Consider the following 26518-nt stretch of genomic DNA (forward strand, 5'->3'; position numbering starts at 1 on the left):
ATAAGCAGTGCCTCTGCCGGGTCAGACCACAGGTCCATCCTGCCCAGCAGTCCGCTCCCGCGGTGGCCCAAAAACAGGTCAAGACTTGTCTGAATCATCAGAAGGGGCTCCCTTGCCATCTTGGTTTCTCATTTAAATCCTGCCTTCCTATAATCGATGGAAAACTCTGCAGAATACTGTGAATGCTTTTCGAAGATCGTTCACACACAGTGAAATCTAGAACGATCTTCTAAAAGCACCCATAGTATTCTTTACTTTTTTAAAATCAGCATAGTAACATAGTAGAAGTAGATGATGGAAGATAAAGACCTGAATGGTCCATCTAGTCTGCCCAACCTGATTCAATCTAAAAATATGTTGAGTTTTTCTTCTTAACATAAGAACATAAGCAGTGCCTCTGCCGGGTCAGACCACAGGTCCATCCTGCCCAGCAGTCCGCTCCCGCGGTGGCCCAAAAACAGGTCAAGACTTGTCTGAATCATCAGAAGGGGCTCCCTTGCCATCTTGGTTTCTCATTTAAATCCTGCCTTCCTATAATCGATGGAAAACTCTGCAGAATACTGTGAATGCTTTTCGAAGATCGTTCACACACAGTGAAATCTAGAACGATCTTCTAAAAGCACCCATAGTATTCTTTACTTTTTTAAAATCAGCATAGTAACATAGTAGAAGTAGATGATGGAAGATAAAGACCTGAATGGTCCATCTAGTCTGCCCAACCTGATTCAATCTAAAAATATGTTGAGTTTTTCTTCTTAACATAAGAACATAAGCAGTGCCTCTGCCGGGTCAGACCACAGGTCCATCCTGCCCAGCAGTCCGCTCCCGCGGTGGCCCAAAAACAGGTCAAGACTTGTCTGAATCATCAGAAGGGGCTCCCTTGCCATCTTGGTTTCTCATTTAAATCCTGCCTTCCTATAATCGATGGAAAACTCTGCAGAATACTGTGAATGCTTTTCGAAGATCGTTCACACACAGTGAAATCTAGAACGATCTTCTAAAAGCACCCATAGTATTCTTTACTTTTTTAAAATCAGCATAGTAACATAGTAGAAGTAGATGATGGAAGATAAAGACCTGAATGGTCCATCTAGTCTGCCCAACCTGATTCAATCTAAAAATATGTTGAGTTTTTCTTCTTAACATAAGAACATAAGCAGTGCCTCTGCCGGGTCAGACCACAGGTCCATCCTGCCCAGCAGTCCGCTCCCGCGGTGGCCCAAAAACAGGTCAAGACTTGTCTGAATCATCAGAAGGGGCTCCCTTGCCATCTTGGTTTCTCATTTAAATCCTGCCTTCCTATAATCGATGGAAAACTCTGCAGAATACTGTGAATGCTTTTCGAAGATCGTTCACACACAGTGAAATCTAGAACGATCTTCTAAAAGCACCCATAGTATTCTTTACTTTTTTAAAATCAGCATAGTAACATAGTAGAAGTAGATGATGGAAGATAAAGACCTGAATGGTCCATCTAGTCTGCCCAACCTGATTCAATCTAAAAATATGTTGAGTTTTTCTTCTTAACATAAGAACATAAGCAGTGCCTCTGCCGGGTCAGACCACAGGTCCATCCTGCCCAGCAGTCCGCTCCCGCGGTGGCCCAAAAACAGGTCAAGACTTGTCTGAATCATCAGAAGGGGCTCCCTTGCCATCTTGGTTTCTCATTTAAATCCTGCCTTCCTATAATCGATGGAAAACTCTGCAGAATACTGTGAATGCTTTTCGAAGATCGTTCACACACAGTGAAATCTAGAACGATCTTCTAAAAGCACCCATAGTATTCTTTACTTTTTTAAAATCAGCATAGTAACATAGTAGAAGTAGATGATGGAAGATAAAGACCTGAATGGTCCATCTAGTCTGCCCAACCTGATTCAATCTAAAAATATGTTGAGTTTTTCTTCTTAACATAAGAACATAAGCAATGCCTCCACTGGGTCAGACCTGAGGTCCATCGCGCCCAGCAGTCCGCTCACGCGGCGGCCCATCAGGTCCAGGACCTGTGCAGTAATCTTTTATCTATACCCCTCTATCCCCTTTTCCAGCAGGAAATTCTCCAATCCTTTCTTAAACCCCAGTACCGTTCGCTGCCCTATAACGTCCTCTGAAAGCGCATTCCAGGTGTCCACCACACGTTGGGTAAAGAAGAACTTCCTAGCATTCGTTTTGAATCTGTCCCCTTTCAACTTTTCCGAATGCCCTCTTGTTTTTTTTATTTTCTGAAAGTTTGAAGAATCTGTCCCTCTCTACTCTCTCTATGCCCTTCATGATCTTGTAAGTCTCTATCATATCCCCTCTAAGTCTTCTCTTCTCCAGGGAAAAGAGATCCAGTTTCTCCAATCTCTCAGCGTATGAAAGGCTTTCCATCCCCTTAATCAGTCGTGTCGCTCTCCTCTGAACTCTCTCGAGTAACACCATATCCTTCTTAAGGTATGGTGACCAATACTGGACGCAGTACTCAAGGTGCGGACGCACCATTGCCCGGTACAGCGGCAGGATAACTTCTTTTGTTCTTGTTGTAATACCCTTCTTGATTATCCCCAGCATTCTATTCGCTCTCTTAGCGGCCGCTGCGCACTGTGCCGTCGGCTTCATTGTCATGTCCACCATTACCCCCAAGTCCCTTTCTTGGGTACTCTCATTCAATAACATCCCTCCCATCGTATAGCTGTGTCTCGGGTTTCTGATTCCCACATGCAATACTTTACACTTCTCAACATTGAACTTCATCTGCCATCTCTCTGCCCATTCCCCCAATTTGTCCAAGTCCCTTTGCAATTTTTCACAGTCCTCCTTTGTCCGAGCTCCACTAAATAGTTTGGTGTCGTCCGCAAATTTTATTATCTCACTCTTTGTTCCTGTTTCTAGATCATTTATGAATATATTAAATAGCAGCTGCCCGAGCACTGAGCCCTGCGGAACACCACTCGTGACCTTCCTCCAGTCTGAGTAGTGTCCCTTCACCCCTACCCTCTGTTTCCTACCCGATAACCAGTTTCTGATCCATCTATGCACGTCTCCGTCCACCCCATGGTTCTTCAGTTTCCGGAGTAGACGTTCATGAGGCACCTTGTCAAAGGCTTTCTGAAAATCTAGGTATATGATGTCTATGGGGTCTCCTTTGTCCATCTGTTTGTTAATTCCCTCGAAGAAGTGCAATAAGTTAGTCAGACAGGATCTCCCCCTGCAGAAACCATGTTGGCTGGTTATCAGAAGTTCGTGTTTTTCAAAATGTTCATCAATTTTTTTCTTTTATTAGTGCTTCTTATCTATTTTTGGGCAAGAATCCAAAGCTTTGACCGTTATTGTTCTTAGGTTCCAACTACTGAAGTCTCCTTCAAAGCTCACTCCAGCCCATCTCCACCCTCCCAGCCATTGAAGCCCTCCCCAGCCCATCCTCCCCCAAACGGCCATATACAGACCCAGACCATGCAAGTCTGCCCAGTACTGGCCTTAGTTCAATATTTACTATTCTTTTTTGATTCCAGATCCTCTGTGTTCATTTCACGTTTTTTTGAACTCCATCACCGTTTTCATCTCCATTTACCTTATGAAATGGTGAACCCACAGTTTGGTTTTGGTTGTTTGTTTTTAAAAAATAATTTATATTCCACATATCTTACAATTCTATGCGGATTACAAATTATTCAGGTACTCAAGCATTTCTCCCTAACTGTCCCAGTGGGCTCCCACTCTATCTAATGTATCTAGGGCAATGGGGATTAAGTGACTTGCCCAAGGTCACAAGGAGCAGTGCAGGATTTGAACCCACAACCTCAGGGTGCCACTGCTGTTGATATGTTGTGCCCATCCAAATGACGCTCTCTCCCCTACCACACACTTCCTGGCACTTTGTATGTAGTGAGTATCATTCCTTATAAATCTCTCTCCACCCCCACCCCTGGTGAAATGGCTTTTACACATGTCAATCTACACGTTAAATCTGCTATTCACACACGGGGAAGCTTCAAAGAGGACTTGATCATTATGTGGATGTCATCCAACCCCACCGTTCCTCACACAATTTGAGAACCTCATCGGTTTCCTCCTGCGAAAGCTCAGCCTGGAAATAAAATAAACTTTGCACAGACAGTTTTACTATCCTGCATCAACTTTTCCACTCTTGGATTGGGTTTATTTTGTCTGGTCTATTTGCCTTGACTTGATTCCAACCTGCAAAGATCAAATGCTCTGTCAATGGACAGAACATCAGATATTAAATAATGCATAAGGAGTAATTAGCATATTTTAGAACTGAAATATATGCTAATGATGAAAAGTGTAGGTGGAACCAATTATTTTTTCCACATGCCGGAAATTTAACCTAAGGCTATAAAAAATAAGTAAATTCTATACCATGTATAATATTCACTTGTAAATCAAATGTTTAATGTTTCGAGCAGAGCTTTACAAACCAACTTCGTTAGTTTCTTTTAATGAGAAAGGAATATTATGCTGGTTTTCACAGGTTATTTGAACCCTCTTTGGTTTCCATGGCTCCTTATATCTATCTCAGGGGAAATATCTGATGAACTTTGCCAGCAGATCTTCAGAAGAAACAGATATATGTTGGAAATGATGTGTGATTCAATTTCAGGAGATTGTGTCTTATTTATAACTTGCTTCCCTGGTACAGCCATTGCTAATAGGGAGATTTGATTACTATAACTCATTTTTGGAAGGTGTAACAAAGTAGTTGTTCAGACATCTGCATCTACAGCAGGGGTGTCGAAGTCCCTCCTCGAGGACCGCAATCCAGTCGGGTTTTCAGGATTTCCCCAATGAATATGCATGAGATCTATTTGCATGCACTGCTTTCAATGCATATTCATTGGGGAAATCCTGAAAACCCGACTGGATTGTGGCCATTGAGGAGGGACTTCGACACCCCTGATCTACAGTGACCTGGAAGCCTGACCCCTAGCAGCAATATTTTGGATACCAGTGACCATGAGACGAGAGTGAGTGGCCATTCCTCTTACTCCTCTAGATACCACCAGTAAGCCTTGAGACTTCATAGAGGAGGCAAGAGGCTAGGGGACACAAGTCTCCTGCCTTTCCTGCAGAGTATACATATTGAGAACTGTCCCCATATGCCTTATGAAGAAGACCACGTACCATTTTAGTAGCCTTCCTCTGGACTGACTCCATCCTTTTAATATCTTTTTGAAGGTGTGGCCTCCAGAATTGTACACAATATTCTAAATGAGGTCTCACCAGAATCTTATACAGGGGCATCAATACCTCCTTTTTCCTACTGGCCATACTTCTTCCTATGCACCCTAGCATCCTTCTAGCTTTTGACGTCACCTTTTCAACCTGTTTGGCCACCTTAAGATCATCACATACAATCACACCAAGTCCCGCTCTTCTGTTGTGCACTCCTTAAACTGTACCGTTCGTTTGGGCTTTTGCAGCCCAAATGTATGACCTTGCATTTCTTAACATGAAATTTCAGCTGCCAAATTTCAGACCATTCTTCAAGCTTCACTAGGTCTTTCTTCATGTTATTCACACCATTGGTCTGACTCAGTGAGGCTATTCTTATACTTTTTTACAGAAAAGTGGTAGATGCATGGAGTAATCTCCTGGTAAATGTGGTAGAGAAAGTGTGGGACAGGCACATGGGGTCTCTTAGGGAGAGGAGGAGACACTGGATGATGCGGATGGGCCATTTGGTCTTTATCTGCCATCATGTTTCTATGTCTCTATAACCATAAAGCTCTATGACCTCACAAAGCAGGTGTAAAGAGCCTTAGCCAATAGGAAGAGGAGATGCAAATGTTAAGAGCCTTAGCCAATAGGGAGAGGAGGAGATAGTGGATGCTGCGGAAGGGCAGACTGGATGGGCCAGTTGGCCTTTATCTGCAGTCATGTTTCTTTGTTATGGAAAGAAAAGAAATGAATCTGACAGTGTCCCAGTCTCCTCACAGTGTGTATCTTGAAGCAAAAGATAGTGGGGCTGATATTCAAAGCAATTTAAGCAGCAAAAGCAGCTCATCCCCCTTAGATCACATTCAGCAGACCAGCACTGCAACTGAATCTTGGCACTAACTGGCCATTTTGGTATCAGGCTGCACAGAGGAGCCGGTGGTTAGACAGGTGTTGGTAATATTCAATGCACTATTTAGTACGAATTATGCTATTGACTCTGAATAACTTCCAGGTAGCAGCACGAAGTGTTCCAGTTCCCTCTCCCTCCTTTTTAGCCCCATGGACATGACCAGGTCCCCTCTTCCAATCATCCTCCCTCCCTGTCATTCCCCAGGATGTCCCCTCACTCTCTCTAACTCCACGAAACACAAACACCACCCTTTTTTTGATCCCCCTCCCCAGGATCCCCCTTCCAACCCCTCCCTTCAAATATCAACAGAGCTTCTCCTGGGCCTCTCTGCCTAATCCCTTGTGGTCTAATAGAGAACAAGAAAGAGCAAAGCCCTAGCCCTTCAAAATGGCTGCTGTGACCTCTAGGACCACTCCTATTTCCTTTCTTCCTACTGTGTCCTTCCTGAATAGATTATAAGCTAGTATAACCGCATCCCAGTTATTGTTTTCCATGTTTCATATCTCGGTGAGCACCACTAAATCCATGGTGATCTCATGATCTTGAACTTTGTGGCCCATACTATGGGCACGTGAGTTTTCCAAAGTGATGCTTTTTTCCCCTCATTATACTCAGTTGAGAATTTATGCTTGGAAACGTTATCTAATCCACCCCTGATGATCCCCTGTGCTGCTGACCTAGAAGTGGAACTGGAATTAGCATGGACTTATACACAAGTGGCCAAAATTGTGGAAACACTTTGAGTTTTTCAAGATCGCAGAACTGTATTCAACTTTTGCTCGTTACTTATTTAATCCTGCAACGTATGATATTTATAAATATTCTTTGTTTATAAACGTTACTAAGAATGGTTATTTTTGGGGTGAGAGGGTAGTGAAGAAACTACCTCTTGGGTGAACATGGAAAAGTGAGAATTAGATAGATTGTGAGGACAGAGTGAAAAAATACTTGAGTGCATGAATAAATGTGTGTCAGTGGCGTAGTGAGGGAGGGTGGACCGCCCTAGGCGCCATCTTGGTGGGAGTGCCAGCACCTCTCCACCTCCCCCGCTCCTTCAATTCCCTGCCACCGTACCTCTAGCTTTGGCTGGTGCGAGGAGCAGCTCCAACTAAGAAGTGTGTGGTGCAGGGATTAGAGCTATAGCCTCAACACCCTGAGGCTGTGGGTTCAAATCCCTCACTGCTCCTTGTGACCTTGGGCAAAGCACTTAATCCCCTCATTGCCCCATGTACACTAGATAGAGTTTGAGCCCGTTGGGACAGATAGGGAGATATGATAAAGTACTTGAATGTAAACCACTTAGGATATAAGTGATATATAAATAATAAAATTAAAATCAATTAGAGGGAGAGCATTCGTTGGCATGGGCAGCAAGTTAGAGATGCTTCTCACGCTGGGGAATCTAAACATATAGGGGGGAAGGGAAGGGGAGTGTACGCAGCAGGGGCGGGCAAGGAAAGAGGAGGGTGGGGGAGGGGGACCTCTCCCTCCCTCGCCACACTGTTCTGAGATCCCCTGATTAAATAAATACTGGGAATATTGGTGTAGTCTCTTTGTTTATTGTGTGGTTAGGAATAACTTTTAGTGATTTGACACCTAAAGGTAAGGGATCAGTCGTGTTTCATTGCTTCGATTTTGAGCTGTTTCATTTTGTGGGTGCTGCAATATGAGAACAGTTGAATTGCGATTTAATTGAATTAAATGAATAGTCGAAATATACATTTTGCAGAAGAGACTGAACTGGTCACCTAAAAAGCCATAACCTTAAGAGAGATTGCAGTCGACATTGGTCAAGGTGTGTCAGCAACACTTTGAAGAGACTAGAAACCTCAAAAGCCAGGCTGGAAGGGGCCGGAAAAAGGGCGTCTGAAGTCCTTACAAAGTTTCCATTACATTGCAGAAATCTTGTTTTTATTTATTTTCCAATTACTCTAATTCTCTCTTTTCTATTCATTCTATTTAAGAACCTAAGAATAGCCTTACTGGGTCAGACCAATGGTTCATCAAGCCCAGTAGCCCATTCCACGGTGGCCAATCCAGGTCCCTAGTACCTGGCCAAAACCCAAGGACTAGCAACATTCCATACAGAATCCCAAAGAATAGCAAGATTCCGGAATCCCAAAGAATGGCAACATTCCATGCTACCGATCCAGGCCAAGCAGAGGCTTCCCCCATGTCTTAATAACAGACGATGGATTTTTCCTCCAGGAATTTGTCCAAACCCTGCCTCACATTGAACCTATCCTGAGATTTCTCGGTGCAAATTCTCTTTCAACCTCTGTTCTTCACGGTTTCTGTTGCTTTATCTCCTTGTGCCCTCTACCAACTGCATATCATCATCCTTCTGAGGCCCCTGCTACCCTCCCTGCCAAACTCCTCAACACACACAAACACTTTCTCTTCACATCTGTTCTTCGTTTTCCATCCGTTCACCAGGAAAGTAAGAACAGGACAAACTCCTTGCTTTCGGCCTCTCCGTGACTACAAAAGCAATGCCAAACTTACTCATAGCAGACTCCATCCTTGTTAATTCACTTCTGAATGTCCATCTTATTTACAAGAAGTTTTTTTGAGCTCTAACATAAGGTTACACTTCTCCCTCCGTATTCGCGGTTTCAGCAGTTGCGGTTTCAATGCTTCGCGATTTTTAGCTTGCTGGCTCCTCCCCACCAAATGACGTCAGCTTGCATAGAGAAATTGCTGATTCCAAGCAATCACAGAGAAAATCGCCGATTCCCGGCACTTTCTTCACCGTGTTTTGCCTCTCCTTCAGGACCCGGCCAGGTCTCCCACCATGTTATTCGTGGTTTCACCATATTCACAATGGTTTTTATTAGAAAACAGCGAATAACATATGAAAAAGTTATTTGCAGTTTTTCTGTATTTGCAGTTCTGTTAATCCCCTCTCACAGCGAATACGGAGAGAGAAGTATATAACTCTCTCTACAGAGCTAATGAAGCCTGCTTTCTGAGATGTGTGTCTCTATAGCCAAGCGAATCATCAAAGAAGCATCATTCTAAGAAACCTCCGGGATCCTCTGATGTGTCCCATACAGATCTCATGTGGAATAGACACAAAGATTAATCACACATACACATATGAGGGTCTCATGGTCCTTTGGAAAAGTACAAGTGATGCCCGAAAATTCCCAGAAGTCCTAGCACTCATTCCCTTCCATCAAGCATACAATTTTTTTTGTGCTGAAAGGCAGTTTTCACAAGTTAGCCACTTTGGGGAGGAAAGAGAGCTTGTACACAGCTAATATGAAATCTGTTGACATTTTTAGCATGAACAAGATGGGAAGGCCAGAACTCGGTACAGGGGTTCAAGGAAGGTTTGGATAGGTTCCTGGAGGATAAGGGGATAGAGGGGTACAGATAGAACTTGAGGTAGGTTATAGAAGTGGTCAGAAACCACTTCACAGGTTGCGGACCTGATGGCCACCGCGGGAGCGGACCGCTGGGCGAGATGGACCTCTAGTCTGACCCAGTGGAGGCAACTTCTTATGTTCTTAAGGCCAAAATATAGAAATTGAGTCTGCTTGAAATTAAACTGAACAATCCAACCTCTTCTGGCTATTGGATTTGATTTCATATTACAATCACCGTGACTAAGAATTCCAGATCAGGAAGAAGGTGAAAGAGGTGTTTCATTGATATACCTTCTCTCTGTACATGACGCGCTGAATAAGTAACGACACCGATTGGAATCTTGCATTCTTCAAATCATCACCATTGATCTGTTTCAATTTCACAGAAATCCGAGCTGGCGTGCAACATTCTACACAGAAATTTCTACTCAACATATAAAAATAAAGATCTACAGTATCTTGACAATATAAAAATATACTTAAAACAAAATTACGGTATGTCCTCCTTTTACGAAGCTGTATTGGGCTTTTTTATTGCTGGCTCTAATTCTATGAACATTGGAGCTAATACCACCGCGACTCATGATAAAAAAAACTTAACGCAGATTTTTAAAAGGGGGGAGGTATGTATTAATTTTCATAGTGAATCATCATGACCAAAAGAATAAGCTAGAGATAATGGTTGGTATAGATGGGCCGCTTGTCCTTTATCTGCCATCATGTTTCTATAACCATAAAGCTCTATGACTTCACAATGCAGGTGTAAAGAGCCTTAGCCAATAGGGAGAGGAGGAGAGAGTGGCTGCTGCGGATGGGCCATTAGGCCTTTATCTGCCATCAGGTTTCTATAACCATAAAGCTCTATGACCTCACAAAGCAGGTGTAAAGAGCCTTAGCCAATAGGGAGAGGAGATGCAAATGTTAAGAGCCTTAGCCAATAGGGAGAGGAGGAGATAGTGGATGCTGTGGATGGACAGACTGGATGGGCCATTTGGCCTTTATCTGGATCATGGTTCTATGTTTCTAAGAAAGCAACCTTTCTTCAGATCAGAAATAAGCAAATGTTGTGAAATATCAGTATATTTAAGTGAAACATAAAAGCCTTCGAATGGCCGTCTCACAGGAAGAGGGAGGGGGTGGGTATGGTGAGAAACAGAGAGGGCTGGATGGGTGAGAGACAGAGAGCTAGGGATGGGTAATAAAATGCAAATATATTTCTGATGAATTTGGGTGCGTTACAGAAAATTTGATTTCCCAGCATTAAACCAGATTCTTTCCTGCTTCTCCCTTTCAGTGGTGCTTTCTCATGTTTAACTATCTCGCCCATCATTCCAGTGAGGAATTCGGCATGTGGCATATGGAAGCCATTCTCAGAGGACTATTGTGCTGAATAGCAGCCTAGACTTTAATCAGCTGGTGAACATATAATATCTTTAATGGACGTAATCTCTCCCCATACAGCGAAGCTGTTAGGAAATGACCGTTTGATGGTTATTTAAACAAAATTGCTGTAGGTGTGATGGGAGAGTGATCCAAATGAACGCACATGCGTGCGGCTTTAAGAGTGATCACTGTAGTTTTTGTTCACTTTGGGGCTCTTTGCACAGCTTAATGCAGGATGTTCTCGCAGGGCACCTACTTTTATTGCGGTTGTGGCATTTCGGCTAGTGAGCGGTAAGAGCTGAGCCTTTCCCACTCTATGCCCTGCGACACAAAAAAAGCACCGAGGCCCGGATTCTCATACATGGCGCCGTTCAGAAGGTGCCGGTAGTTACCTAAGTTAAATGTTTTCATTGGCCATTAACAGTGAGTTAAAAATGGTGTCGCGAGATGCTTTAAAAAAAAGGCTTGATGGCCTTCGGTCTATGCCATTATGACAGTTCTTATGTTCCAATCATGTTTATGCAGCTGCTTACTGGCACTGAACGTCAAAGGAGGCGGGGTTTAGAGCAGGGTTGACGTTCGACACCGCTAAGCGCGATTCTGTGTCAAAGAGAGGCACCAGACATCGCAGGCCTGTAAAACCCTGGCCTACATTTCTGGCACCTGTCTTCGACGCCGACTGTGATTCTCAAATTGTGCCGTAGTTTGAGCGACGTGTGACTGGTGCCATTTTTTTCTGGCCGATTCTGGCACCATTTTGAGAATCTGGGCCTTAGGGGCCAATATTGGGATCACGAGAGGCAGAACAACGCCAAACCTGGAAATTAAATGCCAGCCACCAGCATGGCATTTCCGGTCTGTGTCCAGCCATGTCTGACATAGTGGCCAAAGGAAAGTCTGTCTGGCTGCTCGACTTAACAGATCAGACAGTGGATACTGGCACAGACTAATTATGCCACACGACATGGCCGGTGACCGGGTTATTCGGTGCCAGATAGCCGGCTCAGCTGTATTTGGCCAGCCAGGAGCCATTCCCAACCAGTTACAGAATATCGGGTGGTTAATGTCCAGTTTACCACTTGCTAAACCTCTTAACATAACTCTGCGCCAGCAGTTAATGCCGGGTAAGTGGGTAGTGTTGTTTCATTATCAAGAGAGAGGGACAGGCAAGCCCTGCAGGACTCCAGGGAACCTACCTGTCCTACGTGAGCAAAAACACAACAACCAAGAGCCAGAGTGCAGTTGGAGGACTCGGCTCAGATTAGAAGTGTCAAAGTCCCTCCTCGAGGGCCGCAATCCAGTCGGGTTTTCAGGATTTCCCCAATGAATATGCATGAGCTCTATTTGCATGCACTGCTTTCATTGCATATTCATTGGGAAACACTAAAAACCCGACTGGAATACGGCTCTCGAGGACCAGAGTTCCCTACCCCTGCTTTATTGGGTCAGACCAATGGTCCATCAAGCCCAGTAGCCCATTCTCACGGTGGTCAATCCAGGTCACTAGTACCTAGCCAAAACCCAAGGAGTAGCAACATTCCATATAGAATCTCAAAGAATAGCAAGATTCCGGAACCCAGAGAGTAACAAGATTCTAGAATCTCAAGAGCAGGGTTCCCCAAAGTCCCTCCTTGAGGGCCGAATCCAGTCGGGTTTTCAGGATTTCCCTAATGAGATCTATGTGCATGCACTGCTTTCAATGCACATTCATTGGGGAAATCCTGAAAACATAAGAATAGCCTTACTGGGTCAGACCAATGGTCCATCAAGCCCAGTAGCCCATTCTCACAGTAACCAATCCAGGTCACTATTACCAGGCCAAAACCCAAGGAGTAGCAATATTCCATGCTACCGATTCAGGGGAAGCAGTGGCTTCCCCCGTGTCTATCTCAATAAAAGACTATGGACTTTTCCTCCAGGAACTTGTTCTCTGTCTTCTCTTGCTCTTGTCTTCTCGTGCCATTTAGTGAATGTTTGGATGCCTTTTGCAGAATTGAGTCTTATGTGTTTATAGGGGTTTCGTAAAAGGGTGCTCAGATGAAGTATGGTTCCACTATTAATTGAAAATATAAACCATCGAACTGTGCCAATCTGGTTTTGGTTCAAAAAGACAGAGTTTACTCTATTTCCAAGCATAATATTCCAGATAAGCTTTAGTAGGTTGCCTGGGAAATAATTCTAATTATGCTTCAGTACTTTCAAGTGGAAATTACTTTCTCACACAAGTCACCTTTCCTTTCGTTTGACCTGACCATTGTGATTAATCCACTTCTGGATGAACTCTGACACCTACCAGGAAATCATTTGGAGTTTAGAATAAAGACCAGAAGACTGGCGACACATGTTAGAGTGAAATGCTGTGGGGAAGCATACAGCCATTCAGATTACATGATCAATTTGTGACCCAGGATAGAATTGCAAGAGAACCTAATCCCCCAAAACACTTTCTAAAATGAAAGAGTACTGTTCTATCGCGATCACACGTATCTGGTGGGGAAGGGGTAAAACGCGGACCTCACAGACCTCGTGGATCTAAACCCGTACGGCCTTAAAAATCTGAGCTCCGTGTCAGTCCGTGTCCGTGCCGCTTGTAGTTTCTGTCACTGATAGACCTTGATGAGATTTGAGCGCTGACAGATCCGTCTCAGCATAGGGAGGGAAAAGTGTTAGGATCCGTCAGCACTAAAAATCTCTTCGAGGTCTGTCAGAGCCAGAGACTAGTGCTGGAGCAGCAGAGCAGAAGCCAAGAGAGCAGGGACATAGGTTTTGGACGTGCGTTATGGAAAAGAAGTCTCCAAACTCCAGCACGAGTCTCTGGCTCTGACAGACCTCAAAGAGATTTTTAGTGCTGACGGATCCTAACACTTTTCCCTCCCTATGCTGAGATGGATCCGTCAGCTCTCAAATCTCATCAAGGTCTGTCAGCGACAGAAACTACAAGCGCCACGGACACGGACCGACATGGATCTCAGAGTTTTAAGGCCGAACGTGTTTAGATCCGTGAGGGCCGCGTTTTACCCCTTCCCTACCTGGTGCATCTTCTTGGACACATCTCAGAATCTTCAAAGCTCAGGGGAAGCAGCAGAACTCGAGGTCATAATTTGAGGTTGTGGATGGAAGACTTAGGAGAAATGTCAGGAAATACTTTTTCACACAAAAGGTTTATGGTTTATTACGGTTTGTTTGGACTTGATGTACCACTTAGTTCAAGGCAATTTACATAAAAAAGAAGTCATAATAATTCTATGGAAAAATACACTTCCTTGGATAAAAAGATGTCCTAATAATTCTTTAACTAAAAGTACTAACATTTGACAAAATTTTCAGCAACTAACTTCTGTCTTTATTTATATGGGTAAATGATTCCAAGCATCAATAGCGGCATATGTAAAAAAAAAAAAAGAATGAAATTGACGTTTAAAACGTATACCGCTAAAAGGGGGAAACTGTAATAAAAATGTATTACTCAGTCTATTAGATAAATAATGCAAATGTGAAATGAACCCCCCCCCCTCTTTCCAAAACTGCAAAAGCAGTTTTTAGTACAGGCTGGCATGCTGAATGCTCTGCGCTGTCCCCGACACTCATAGAGTTCAGGAACATCAGGACCAGCGCAGAGCATTCAGCGTGTCAGCCTGCGCTAAAAACTGCTTTCGCAATTATGTAAAAGGTGGGGGGGGGGGGGAAGTGAGATGATCAGAAGCCTCTGCCTGTATAATATGATGAATCAGACATTTTAAACTCTATACATTTCTCTATAGGCAGCCAATGAAGCTTCTCTCTTCCACTGCAGTATTTTGAATCAGCTGCAATTTCTTTTTACCATTTCTGAGTTTAAGTTCAAATGCAAAGAATTACAATAATTGCGTTGTGATATCAACAACTGAACCACCAATGCAAAATAATGTTAAAAAAACAACAAAGATTTCACCAATCTCAACCATCTAATTACATATATGATTTTCTTCTGTTATTGAGAAAGACATGGGGATAGCCACTGCTTGACCTGTATTGGTAGCATGGAATATTGCTACACCTTGGGTTTTGGCCACCGTGAGAATGGGCTACATTGGTCTGAACCAGTAAGGCTATTCTTATGTTCTTAAATTTGCAATTTGATCCTAGTATGGCAAGGAGGGGTCCAGAATAATCCCAAATATACTACCTTGCAGAACAAAATGGCTTACAAGCAGAAAAAGGAAAAGGAGGATGTGAACCCCAAAATGGTCGTGGAATTCAAGAACGTGTGAGATAAGCACAGAGGAATCCAATGAAAGCAGAACTCAGCATCTTCAGATCGATGTTGTTTAGACGTCTACGGTTGGGCTCCCGTAAATAGGAAAAATAGATCAATATGGAGGCTGGATGGAGTGAGCTTCAATGGCCACTCCAGTAGTTAGGAAAAGGGACTGGTACTGAGCAGACTTCTATGGTCTACGCCCCAAAATTGGCAGGGAGCAGTGTTTAATCAACTCATTAGGCCGACTGGATGGAACATCTGCAGTTACCAACTTATCAAACAGCGATTGACGGGAAGGAACTTCAGCCTTGAATGGGCAGCCAATGTGGAAAGTATTCCCTTGGTCAAAACAGAGCCCATTTCTTCGTTCATATTGCTGCTTCTGTCGGCTGTATGTATGCAATAACTGTCCTCTACATTTGATACACTGAAATTTGTTGAACAATTTGGGCCTATTTTGCCTTATTCCAGACATATAAATTTAAAAGGAGAGGGTTGTTATTGAAAGAAAAGCTGCTACTTGTGATGTGGTTTTCAACTTGACTTATAACCACTGTATCGGACACATATTTAAGCAGAGAAACGAGCCCTTCATCTTCCGATATCATTTACATTTGCTGATCACTACCACATGTTTGGCAGAAGGTGAAATAGCTGGCGAGCTTCGCTATAAGGGTAAAATACACAAAAATGGAATTTAACGTTTGACAGCACAGGTCCCTTGTTAAAGGAAATGACTCAAACAGTTCTTTAAGAGAATGACATCTCTTCGAAGCTGGTTATATCTAGTCTCGCCTCCAGCTGCAGAAGGGACTAAAATTCTTGAATGCTCCCAACTTTGCAGTTGGCCTCATTGACGTCGAATGCCTAAATTTCACTACTCCTACGGCCTCCAACACGCAGACCTCAAAGTCCTCCATTGTAGTCCTCAAAGTTGACTGAAATGCTCTTCAAATCCTGTAAATGCATCATTTCAGCCTTTTAAGTGTTAATTTGTAGCCTAAGTGGTTTACCTTCAGGTACTTGAGTATTTTTCCTGTATGTCCTGGGGGGTCACACGCTATCTAATGGACCTGTGGCAGTGGGAGTTTAAGTGACTGGTCCAGGGTCACAGGGAGCAGTGTGGGATTTGAACCCACAACCTCAGGGTGCTGAGGCTATAGCTCTAACCACTGTGCCGCACACTGTTGAGTTTTTAAAATGCATCCTTGAAGTGTTGTTTAGTATCCAGTCTGAGCAAGCAGGTTAAGGCAGTTTACAAAATTTGTAGTATGTGTAAACTTGAAATCTTTTCGTGGCCCTCAGAGCTTTCTCGTAGTCACACTGTGGCTCTTCACATGGACAAGGTCATGTCCACTACACTGAGGGGTCGGTATTCAAAAGGGTGTTGGTTGGTGGCGGGAGAGAATGGGCATCTCTCCCGCTGTTGGGGGGGAGGTGTTACCTTTATTCTGCGCATGTGCCCATTGCTATAACCAGCGATAGACACATGCAAATTTTCGCTACTCTCCGCCAACCTCATTTGCATGAGCGCTTTTTGGAGAATGAAGCGCTTTTTTTAAAAACGCTACTATAAAAGCTGTGACAGCAGCCCATCGGTTTTTAACACAACTTTTAGAGAATCTAGGCCCGAGTATGCCAGCTGCTATTTATTTCTCTTAGGATTCCTTTTACTAAACAGCATTAGAGGGTTTTGGCAAGGAAAATGCTCCGACACTCATAGAATTCCTGGGAGCATCAGAGCACTTACCTCGCAGGCCCGCACTAAAAACCTCCCGCGTCGTTTAGTAAAAGCCAGCGTTAATCGGCTACCGCTGCTCTCACACAGAGTGGAAACTTAGATGGTTATTGGAGATTTTCAGTCCACTAAGCAACAGTAAAAATTAAACTAACAAAACTGCCCTCCTAATTTTTTTGCAGCGGTCCAGAATATTGCCCAGTGCCCTGTCTTCTTCAAAATCTGTGGTCATTCCCGGATATTCAATGCTGGGAGCAATGCAGGCCCTGGCTTTGAACATCCAAGGTTTGGGCAGTTGAGAGGGGACACGATCGAAACATTCAAAATAATGAAGGGAACGGACTTAGCAGATAAAGACAGGTTGTTCACCCTCTCCAAGGTAGAGAGAACGAGAGGGCACTCTCTAAAGTTAAAAGGGGATAGATTCCGTACAAACGTAAGGAAGTTCTTCTTCACTCAGAGAGTGGTAGACAACTGGAACGCTCTTCCGGAGTCTTTTATAGGGGAAAACACCCTCCAGGGATTCAAGACAAAGTTAGACAAGTTCCTGCTGAACTGGAACGCATGCAGGTAGGGCTGGTCTCAGTTAGGGCGCTGGTCTTTGACCTAAGGGCCGCCGTGAGAGCGGACTGCTGGGCACGATGGACCACTGGTAAACATGATAAATCCCATCATTTGCAAAACATTTTTCATTTGGAAGTAATACATTTCCTGCCTAGTTATTTACATACAAAATTGCTTTTAAATTCATGGCTAATGAGCTGATACAATGCAAATTCATAGCTCCCCCCACGCCCATTGGACTAAGGTTTCTACAAGGCCTGGATCACTAAATGCTCCAACGCTGCTCCAATGTTCCTAGAATGAATTCCAATGAACGTCAGAGCACAGTTGCAGCATTTAGCGCCCCAGGTCGCGGTACAAACCTCTACTTGCGGCTTAGGAAAAGGGGGCCTTTATGATGCAATCCTGTGTACTTTTCAATGAGATGTAATTTTTTTTCTTCAGTGGCTTCCCCCATGTCTTAATAAGAGACTATGAACTTTTCCTCCAGGAACTTGTCCAAACCTTTTTTAAAACCAGCTACACAATCCGCTCTTACCACAACCTCTGACAACGTGTTCCAGAGCTTAACTATTCTCGGAGTGAAAAAAAAATTTCCGCCTATTGGTTTTAAAAGTATTTCCCTGTAACTTCATCAAGTGTCCCCTAGTCTTTGTCATTTTTGACAGAGTGAAAAATCGATCCACTTGTACCCGTTCTATCTCCCCTCAGCTGTTTCTTTTCCAAGCTGAAGACCCCTAACTTTTTAGTCTTCACTCATATGAGAGGGGCTCCATCCCCTTTACTATCTTGGTCCCTCTTCTTGCATCATCTTTTTTCTGGCATTTCACAGTCAAATTTCTGCCCCAAGATCACTGTCACCATTAAAGGCACGAGAAAGGGCCTGACAGATTTTAAAATCAATGTCCATTACAATACCTTACTGTGGAAAACAAATGAATGCTGCTCATGTGAAATAAAGTCTAAGACTTGAAAAGTTGTCCTTCAACAATGCTTACAAAGAGATTTTCACCCGAGTATTTGGGAACTACCCCAAAGTATAGATCAGCTTCAGATTCAATTAGAGTATAGTTGAGTCCACATCCCACAAAGTACATAGAGGAACATAAGAACGACCATACTGGGTCAGAGCAAAGGACCATCTAGCCTAGTATCCTGTTCCCAGCAGTGGTCAATCAAGATCACAAGTATCTGGCAGGATCCCAAAAAGCAGATGGATTCCAGGCTATTTAGCAGAGGATTTTTCCATTTTTATCTTAAGAACCTATGAACATTTCCTCCAGGAACCTGTCCAAACATGTTGAAACTCTGCTATGCTAATTGCTTTAACCCCATCCACCGGCAATGAGTTTCATTTTAACTTTGTCAAGTGGAACTATGAGAAAAGAAATATCACAGGCTAGGACAGAGGCAGTATTAGGGTCTATGCCAGGGGTGGGCAACGAGGGCCGCAATCCAGTCAGGTTTTTAGGAGTTCTCCAATGAATATGCATGAGATCCATTTGCATGTACTGCCTCCCATTCTATGCAAATGGATCTCATGCATATTCATTGGGGAACTCCTCTCAACCCGACTGGATTGCAGCCCTCGTTGCCCACCCCTGGTCTATGCCATGGGTCAGTGGGCAGTAATAATCGAAGACAAGGAAAATTATAATAAACCTGTTAAAGTCCAACACAGAATGCTTATTTTAATTATTTTACTTAGTTGTCATAAAATCAGCAAGGTAAAAACCACAACACAGATATCAAGTAAACCTCTTAACACTCCCCGATAATTTGAAACACAATAAACTCAATCACCAAATGCCACAGAGAAAAATACCAGATTGATATTAATCATTGAGGTGCCAGTCCTAAGTGACTATTCAGAGAGAGAGAGAGAGAGAGAGAAAGGATCTTCAAGTGTCAAGAAACGCAATCTGAGACCACGGATGCAGAAATATCTCCTATTGCTTTGGGTTCCAAATGCACCTGGATAAAATGCCCTAAACATGCACGCCAGAAAGAAGCTCTTTGTTACAGCACAAGTACCACAGCAAAGATTAGCAGTAAGCCATGTACAAATTGTCCCCAACTAAAACACCTTCGTGCACGTCCAAGAAAACCAAGATATTGGTAAGTGACTCTACACAGGACAAGGGAGGATTAAGGGTTCAAGTAAGTACTGCAACTTTTATTGGAGGAACTATCAGCAGACCTTGCTCCTGAGATTACAAAGCTCCAATATAAAATGCGGATAAAATGTTATTGGATCTAGAGAATGACACAGGGACAGATTTTTCCCCAGCCCTGTGGGAACTCATTTTCCTGTCCCCATGAGTTCTTTTCCTGTCCCTGCCCCAATCCTGCAAGCTCCGTCCTCCTCTGCACAGGCCTCAAACCCTTTAAAATCCTAAATAGCAACATTCTAAAGCTGAGATTGTGATGTCATAATGCCTCATTCCACCAATGCCTACGCTCCGTCCTCATCTGCACGAGCCTCGAACACTTTTAAATCATAAGTAGCAGCATTCTAGAGCTCAGATTGTGATGTCATAATGCCTCATTCCACCAATGCCTAAGCTCCATCCTCATCTGCACGAGCCTCGAACACTTTTAAATCATAAGTAGCAGCATTCTAGAGCTCAGATTGTGATGTCATAATGCCTCATTCCACCAATGCCTAAGCTCCATCCTCATCTGCACGAGCCTCGAACACTTTTAAATCATAAGTAGCAGCATTCTAGAGCTCAGATTGTGATGTCATAATGCCTCATTCCACCAGTGCCTAAGCTCCGTCCTAATCTGCACGAGCCTCGAACACTTTTAAATCATAAGTAGCAGCATTCTAGAGCTCAGATTGTGATGTCATAATGCCTCATTCCACCAATGCCTAAGCTCCGTCCTCACCTGCACAAGCCTCAAACCCTTTAAAATCCTAAGTAGCGACATTCTAGAGCTCAGATTGTGATGTCATAATGCCTCATTCCACCAATGCCTAAGCTCCGTCCTCATCTGCACAAGCCTCAAACCCTTTAAAATCCTAAGTAGCAACATTCTAGAGCTCAGACTGTGATGTCATAATGCCTCATTCCACCAATGCCTAAGCTCCGTCCTCACCTGCACAAGCCTCAAACCCTTTAAAATCCTAAGTAGCAACATTCTAGAGCTGAGATTGTGATGTCATAATGCCTCATTCCACCAATGCCTAAGCTCCGTCCTCATCAGCACAAGCCTCAAACACTTGAAAATCATAAGTGTTTTAGGCTTGTGTGGTTAAGGCAGAGCTTACAGGAATGGGACAGGGACAGTGACAAAGCTCATGGGGATGGAAAAATTGAGTTCCTGCGGGGACGGAGACAAATTTATCCCAGTGTCATTCTCCAATTGGAACCATTAATGGTAATGAACAAAGCATCTCTATGTAAGTACAGAAATTTTGCATTTAGATGCCATAATAAAACAAATAGCAACACTGTGCCCGTTTGAGGGTTGTTAATGATACCGTAGGCAAGTAGATACTAATGTCTCAGGATTATTTCAGCATTCAGTATCAAATGATCTAGTGCAGTCCTTAAATAAGGCTGTAGCATTTTCAAAATTAAGCAAAGCCATTTTCACTATTGGCTCAAAGAGTCATCCTCCCAGATCTCCCGTGGTGAGCACTCCATCCTCCAAATGGCTAAAACTTTGAATTTTCATTCCTGATGGAGGAGTAACCTGTGGACTTCAAATGCTATATTAGTTACGGCCCTGTTCAAAATGCACCGCGATGTCACCCCTTATAGCAGTAGCGTCATATCTACGTTATTTGAATGTTCTGCTTTGTGCTTATTAGATGCTTCATAAGGATTATCTCTCTCTCATTTGAATTTCACTGTTGTTCATAAGTAGATTTTTTATACTGTTTCGTGGTGGTCCTATTAAGCTTCAATTTATTGATTTCAACTCTACCTCATTCATTGTATTTAGATTTGGTCTTTTTACTCCTGTAATGCTGTTAACAAAATTGCAAATTTTTTTTATGTTGAATTATACCTGCTGGGCACTGCCTTGGGCGAGTCTCATCATACGGGTGGATAATAAATCTGAATAAATAAATACATGCATTTCAAAGAGAAACTGTCTAGGTGGCCTCTTTCTGAAAATTAACTCTAAATTGTGCAGGTACAAATATTGTTCAAACAGTCCCCAGAATACAGAGAATTTGCATCAGATTTATCATAGCAGTTTCTGTTGATTATAGAGCACAGTGTAATATACTAGCAGTCCCGAGGTTAGGAGGGGGTGCTGAAAAGTTCTCAGCCTAACCAAGACGAGAATGACGTGGATACGGGTCAATCAATGATCTGAAGCAAGGTCAAAACAAAGAATTTTGTTTCTGCAAATCGGTACTGAACGAAATAAGATGGCAAAATAACATTCAGAATTTAGGAAGCTGGTTGGTTGGCCGGAGAACTTTTGGAGATAGGATACTGGGCTAGATGGACTGGGCTATTCTTATGTTCTTATGTGAGCCAAGTATCAGACAATGAAGCCATTGTGACATCACTGCTGAGGTTGGCTCTCAGGCATTGGTGGAATGAGGCCTTATGACATCACAATCTCAGCTCTGGAATGTTGCTGAAAAGTTCTCAGCCCAACCAAGAAGAGAATGACGTGGATACGGGTCAATCAATAATCTGAAACAAGGTCAAAACAAAGAATTTCTCTTTTTAGCTACTGTGGCAAAATAACGCTCAGAATTCAGGAAGTTGCTTGGTTGGGCTGAGAACTTTCAGTGCCCCCTCGTAGGACCACCAGATTGTATTTGTTAAGCTTTATAGCAAGTTGGATGAGCTAAAAGAGGCCCCCCCTGTGATGATGGTTAAATCAGACTTCTAATAGCTACATGTAACTTTTGGAAGATGGGATTATATTTGGGCTGTGAAACCTCTTTGGACCAGTGATGAAGTTTTGAACCCACACTGGAGTCCATGGGTTGAATTCTGTAACATTCAATCATTTTAAGTGATGTCAGGCTTGGAGTAACAATTTCTATGATGAGTGTGGGACAATTTCTCCAAACCAGTTGGGCAGTGTGAATTTTTGTATGCTTTATTGAATTTCTCATTGGTATATTTGTTCTCTTTGTGACACTGAGTAATGAAATATACAGTAAAACCTTGGTTTAGGAGCATAATTTGTTCTGACAACATGCTTGTAATCCAAAACACTCGTATATCTAAGCAAATTTCCACATAAGAAATAAGAACATAAGAATTGCCGCTGCTGGGTCAGCCCAGTGGTCCATCACACCCCGCAGTCCGCTCACACGGCGGCTCACAAGTCAAAGACCAGTGCTCTAAATGAGTCCAGCCTCACCTGCGTACGTTCCAGTTTAGCAGGAACTTGTCCAATTTTGTCTTGAATCCCTGGAGGGTGTTTTCCCCTATAACAGCCTCCAAAAGAGCGTTCCAGTTTTCCACCACTCTCTGGGTGTCAAAGAACTTCCTTACGTTTGTACGGAATCTATCCCCTTTTAGCTTTAGAGAGTGCCCTCTCGTTCTCTCCACCTTGGAGAGGGTGAACAACCTGTCTTTATCTACTAAGTCTATTCCCTTCATTATCTTGAATGTTTCGATCATGTCCCCTCTCAGTCTCCTCTTTTAAAGGGAGAAGAAGCCCAGTTTCTTCAATCTCTCACTGTACAGCAACTCCTCCAGCCCCTTAACCATTTTAGTCGCTCTTCCCTGGACCCTTTCGAGTAGTACCGTGACCTTATTCATGTATGGCGACCAGTGCTGGTGCAGAACTCCAGGTGAGGGCGCACCATTGCCTGGAACATCGGCATGATAACCTTCTCTGATGTGTTCGTGATGGAAACTCAGATGGAAACTTTAATATAAATAATATACGTACTTGTATTGCAAGACCTCGCTCATTTAGAACAGTCACTACACTCTTGCAGCGTCAGAGAGAGAAGAAACATTGGCTCGGTTGTGATATGTGTATACTCTATGTACTTGTATTGCAAGACATTGCTTGTATATCAAGTTAAAATTTAATCAAATGGTTTGCTTGTCTTGCAAAACACTAGCAATCCAAGGTTTTACTGTAATAAAATAATGCATATAAATACATATATAATGGGTGTATGATTTGTGTACATGGCAGGCTTCTACAACAGATGAGCAGGTATGGAAAGGCTGGTACTAAACCCCAAACCATTGCCTGAGGTGGAATAAAATTGACTTTGTGTCTGCTTCACATATTTTTAATAAACCATAAAGGGTCCCATTTATAAAGCTGAAGTAAATGCACTAATGTCCAGTCAATTTCGAGGGCTTTGGCTTTGTAATTGGGGCCCACAGTGGCACTCCAGTGTATTATACTACAACCACTTTGAGCTTTTAGTGACTTTTATTATATCGGAAATGTATTTAACCAAAATTATAAGCTGGTTAATCAACACATATCACCTTTTATCCTGCACTGCTTCTTTTTCCTCCAAAGAAAGACGAGATAAGCAAACCTAGAGATTTTTTTCTGTAAAAAAAAATCTCGTCTGCACAGACAGCAGATGGAAGGTTCCAGCAGTCGCCAGATTTCTCTGATACAATGTAAACAATAGCTTATCTGTTCAATATTGAACAACAATTTTTAATGTAAACTTCAGTTCTGGACCTAGTTATCCCCACTGTGTGAACTGGCTGCTTCTCTGCGGGGAGGCACAGCGCGGCAGGTTTATATTAAGATAACGTATAAGATAAAAATGCTAATTCTCTGAAGAACGTGATATATATATACACACACTAGAATTAAATATAAAAATAATCATAATCAGCGCAACCTTCATTGGTTTCTCATCTAGGTTTTTATACAAAATTGAAAGGAGTCATTCCCCAAAGAGCCCAAAACCTTCTTACTCCAGAAGTTCTTAACTTGTCTTTCTTTAGGGCACGGATGGCAGAAGAGCCCAGGACATTTCAAAGAGCTTCCGAAAAGACTGACAAGAAGTTAAGAGAAAGTGCCTGAGCCCCTGAGGAATGACGGAGCTGCAAGTGACCAAAGGAAATTAGGCCTGGCAGAGGTTTAACCCTTCCCTTCCCCAATCACTTTGCATCTTTGTAGGCGAATGAACTGCACCCATGTTTGACATCTAATTACGCAGAAAGCCCTATTAAATTTCACCCACAAAGTTCAGCCGTTTACAAGGCTGTGGCCCTGCCAAAGCAAGCACAGGGGCAGCATTTGTACGCTCACGGTTATGCCACTAAGCCATGATTCACTGCAGATATAAACAGACACTTTTCCAAACGGTTCATAATGCTCTAGAAGGTGACTTTGCTCTATAGTGTCTAAGAACTTGTCAATTCTTATCGACCTTTGTTTTCCAGTGCAAGATTTTTGTTTATTGCAGGTTTTTTTTTTCTTAAACTGCTTTGAGGTATAAATTGGAAAGGTGTTCTTGAAACACTCAATATTATTCTGCATATATTAGCTCTGCTGCACAATGAAATTTTTGAAAGGAAAACCCCCCAAAACTGAAGCTCTCTGATAATAACAATTATAATAATGACACAGAAGTCTGAGCTATATTTATAAGCAGGGCCCCAAAGAAAGAAACTCCTTTTAAGTGCAATATTTCCCGCAGGAAGCCTGGCCTATCCCCTTCTTGTAGTAAATCTCCCCCCCCCCCCCCAAAGCAGACAGCCTGCTCAAATGTAAGAAAGATGTGTCCTGAATGTAAAATGAAGGCAGGATGCATCTGATTTGGGGATGTGGCTGCTTTTCTGTTCGAAAGTGTGAAGACAGCATTCTGGTAGCACAGATGTGTTTTTCACACTTGTGCCATGGAAAGATGGTGCTTCTGGATGAAGAGATGACAGAGTGGAGAGAACAATGCCACTTGAAATGGTGCAACGCATGCCACTCGCCCCAACACCGCCCTCAGCTCTTGCCACCTGCCCAAAGCCCTGGCCCCAGGGGTCAGCAACTCTTCCACGGTGCAGTCATGAACTTCTCCGAAATGCAGCTTCCCCTCCCCGTTTCCCATCTTTTGCAAGCACTTAAGCCCCCGAAAGGTAAAAGCAGACATTAGCACACACTGACCGCTGAAAACAAAAGGACCATTTGCAGAACAGCAGTTGGAGCATCTGAAAATCGCGCTGCTTGCGCGCACATTTCGTACCTTGGTAGGAGAGTTTGAGGCGGGGGACCCCGGGCTTCGCATTCTGGGCTCTGGTCGCCACCAAGACTCCCAGGAAAAGCAAGGCAGTCCTTTGCAGCGAGTCCATGGTGAGGGGTCAGCAGACGAGCAGCTCCCGCAGGCTCCACATCCCAACTTCAGTCCTTGCAGAGAAAGGGAAAGGCAGAGCGAAGGGTGAGAGCCCGGTGGCTAGGCGTCGCGGGGCGGCTGCCTAGCATGCAAGGGGCTCCGCCTGCCCTGCGCATCTCCCGGCTAGCTAGAGGCTCCTGCTGGCAACTGGCAAGAGGGGGAGGGACCGGCGCTGGCTTCCCTGTGCACAGTCTCTCACTGCAGCCTGCGCTCCCAGAGCTTCTCTTTGGGGACTGGGTGGGGAGTGGGGAGTGGGGAGTGGGATCCCCCCCTCTGACCTCAGCTGGAGGAGGGTTCTCCCTCTGCAAAGCACATGGGCTGGGCAGAGGGTTCCCCCCCCCCTCACTTTGGGCTACTGAACTGCAGGTGGGAACTTTTCTATTTTAGGGCAGTGGCAAGAGAGGTGGGAAATGGTGGGGGAGGGGGAGAAATAAATCCAAACGAAACAAACCTCTTACAAAGCCACAAGCGCAGGCCAATGTAGAAACCTCTACCGCAGCTGGAGGGGTTAAGGTAGTCCAAGATTCCTTATGGTTTGTTTCATTTCTATTTAGTTCTATATATTAACTGGAATTCTACAAACTTGATACATTTTGCAATTCCTATTTCTATATAATTGCGGGATTGACAGATAGAGATCCCTATATATGGATTAGAAAATGACACAGGGACAGATTTGTCCCCGTGGGAACTCGTTTTCCCATCCCGTCAAGTTCTTTTCCTGTCCCTGCAAGCTCCGTCCTCATCTGCACAAGACTCAAACGCTTTAACATCCTAAGTAGCAACATTCTAGAGCTGAGATTGTGATGTCATAATGCCTCATTCCACCAATGCCTAAGCTCCGTCCTCATCC

At 43.5% G+C, this 26518-nt stretch overlaps 1 protein-coding gene across 2 annotated transcripts in view; it reads right to left on the reverse strand.

Moving 5' to 3' along the window:
* SEMA3A (semaphorin 3A) overlaps positions 1 to 25939 on the reverse strand; it is a 314404-nt gene extending 288465 nt beyond the window's left edge. For both annotated transcript variants that reach the window (XM_033957570.1, XM_033957569.1), the window contains exon 1: positions 25519 to 25939. In XM_033957570.1, coding sequence (XP_033813461.1) covers positions 25519 to 25624 — 106 coding nt within the window. In that variant the 5' untranslated portion in view covers positions 25625 to 25939. The remainder of the gene's footprint in view (positions 1 to 25518) is intronic.
* Positions 25940 to 26518: the final 579 nt, after the last annotated feature.

This window comes from Geotrypetes seraphini, chromosome 9, assembly GCF_902459505.1.
Source record: "Geotrypetes seraphini chromosome 9, aGeoSer1.1, whole genome shotgun sequence".
NCBI lineage: Eukaryota > Metazoa > Chordata > Amphibia > Gymnophiona > Dermophiidae > Geotrypetes > Geotrypetes seraphini.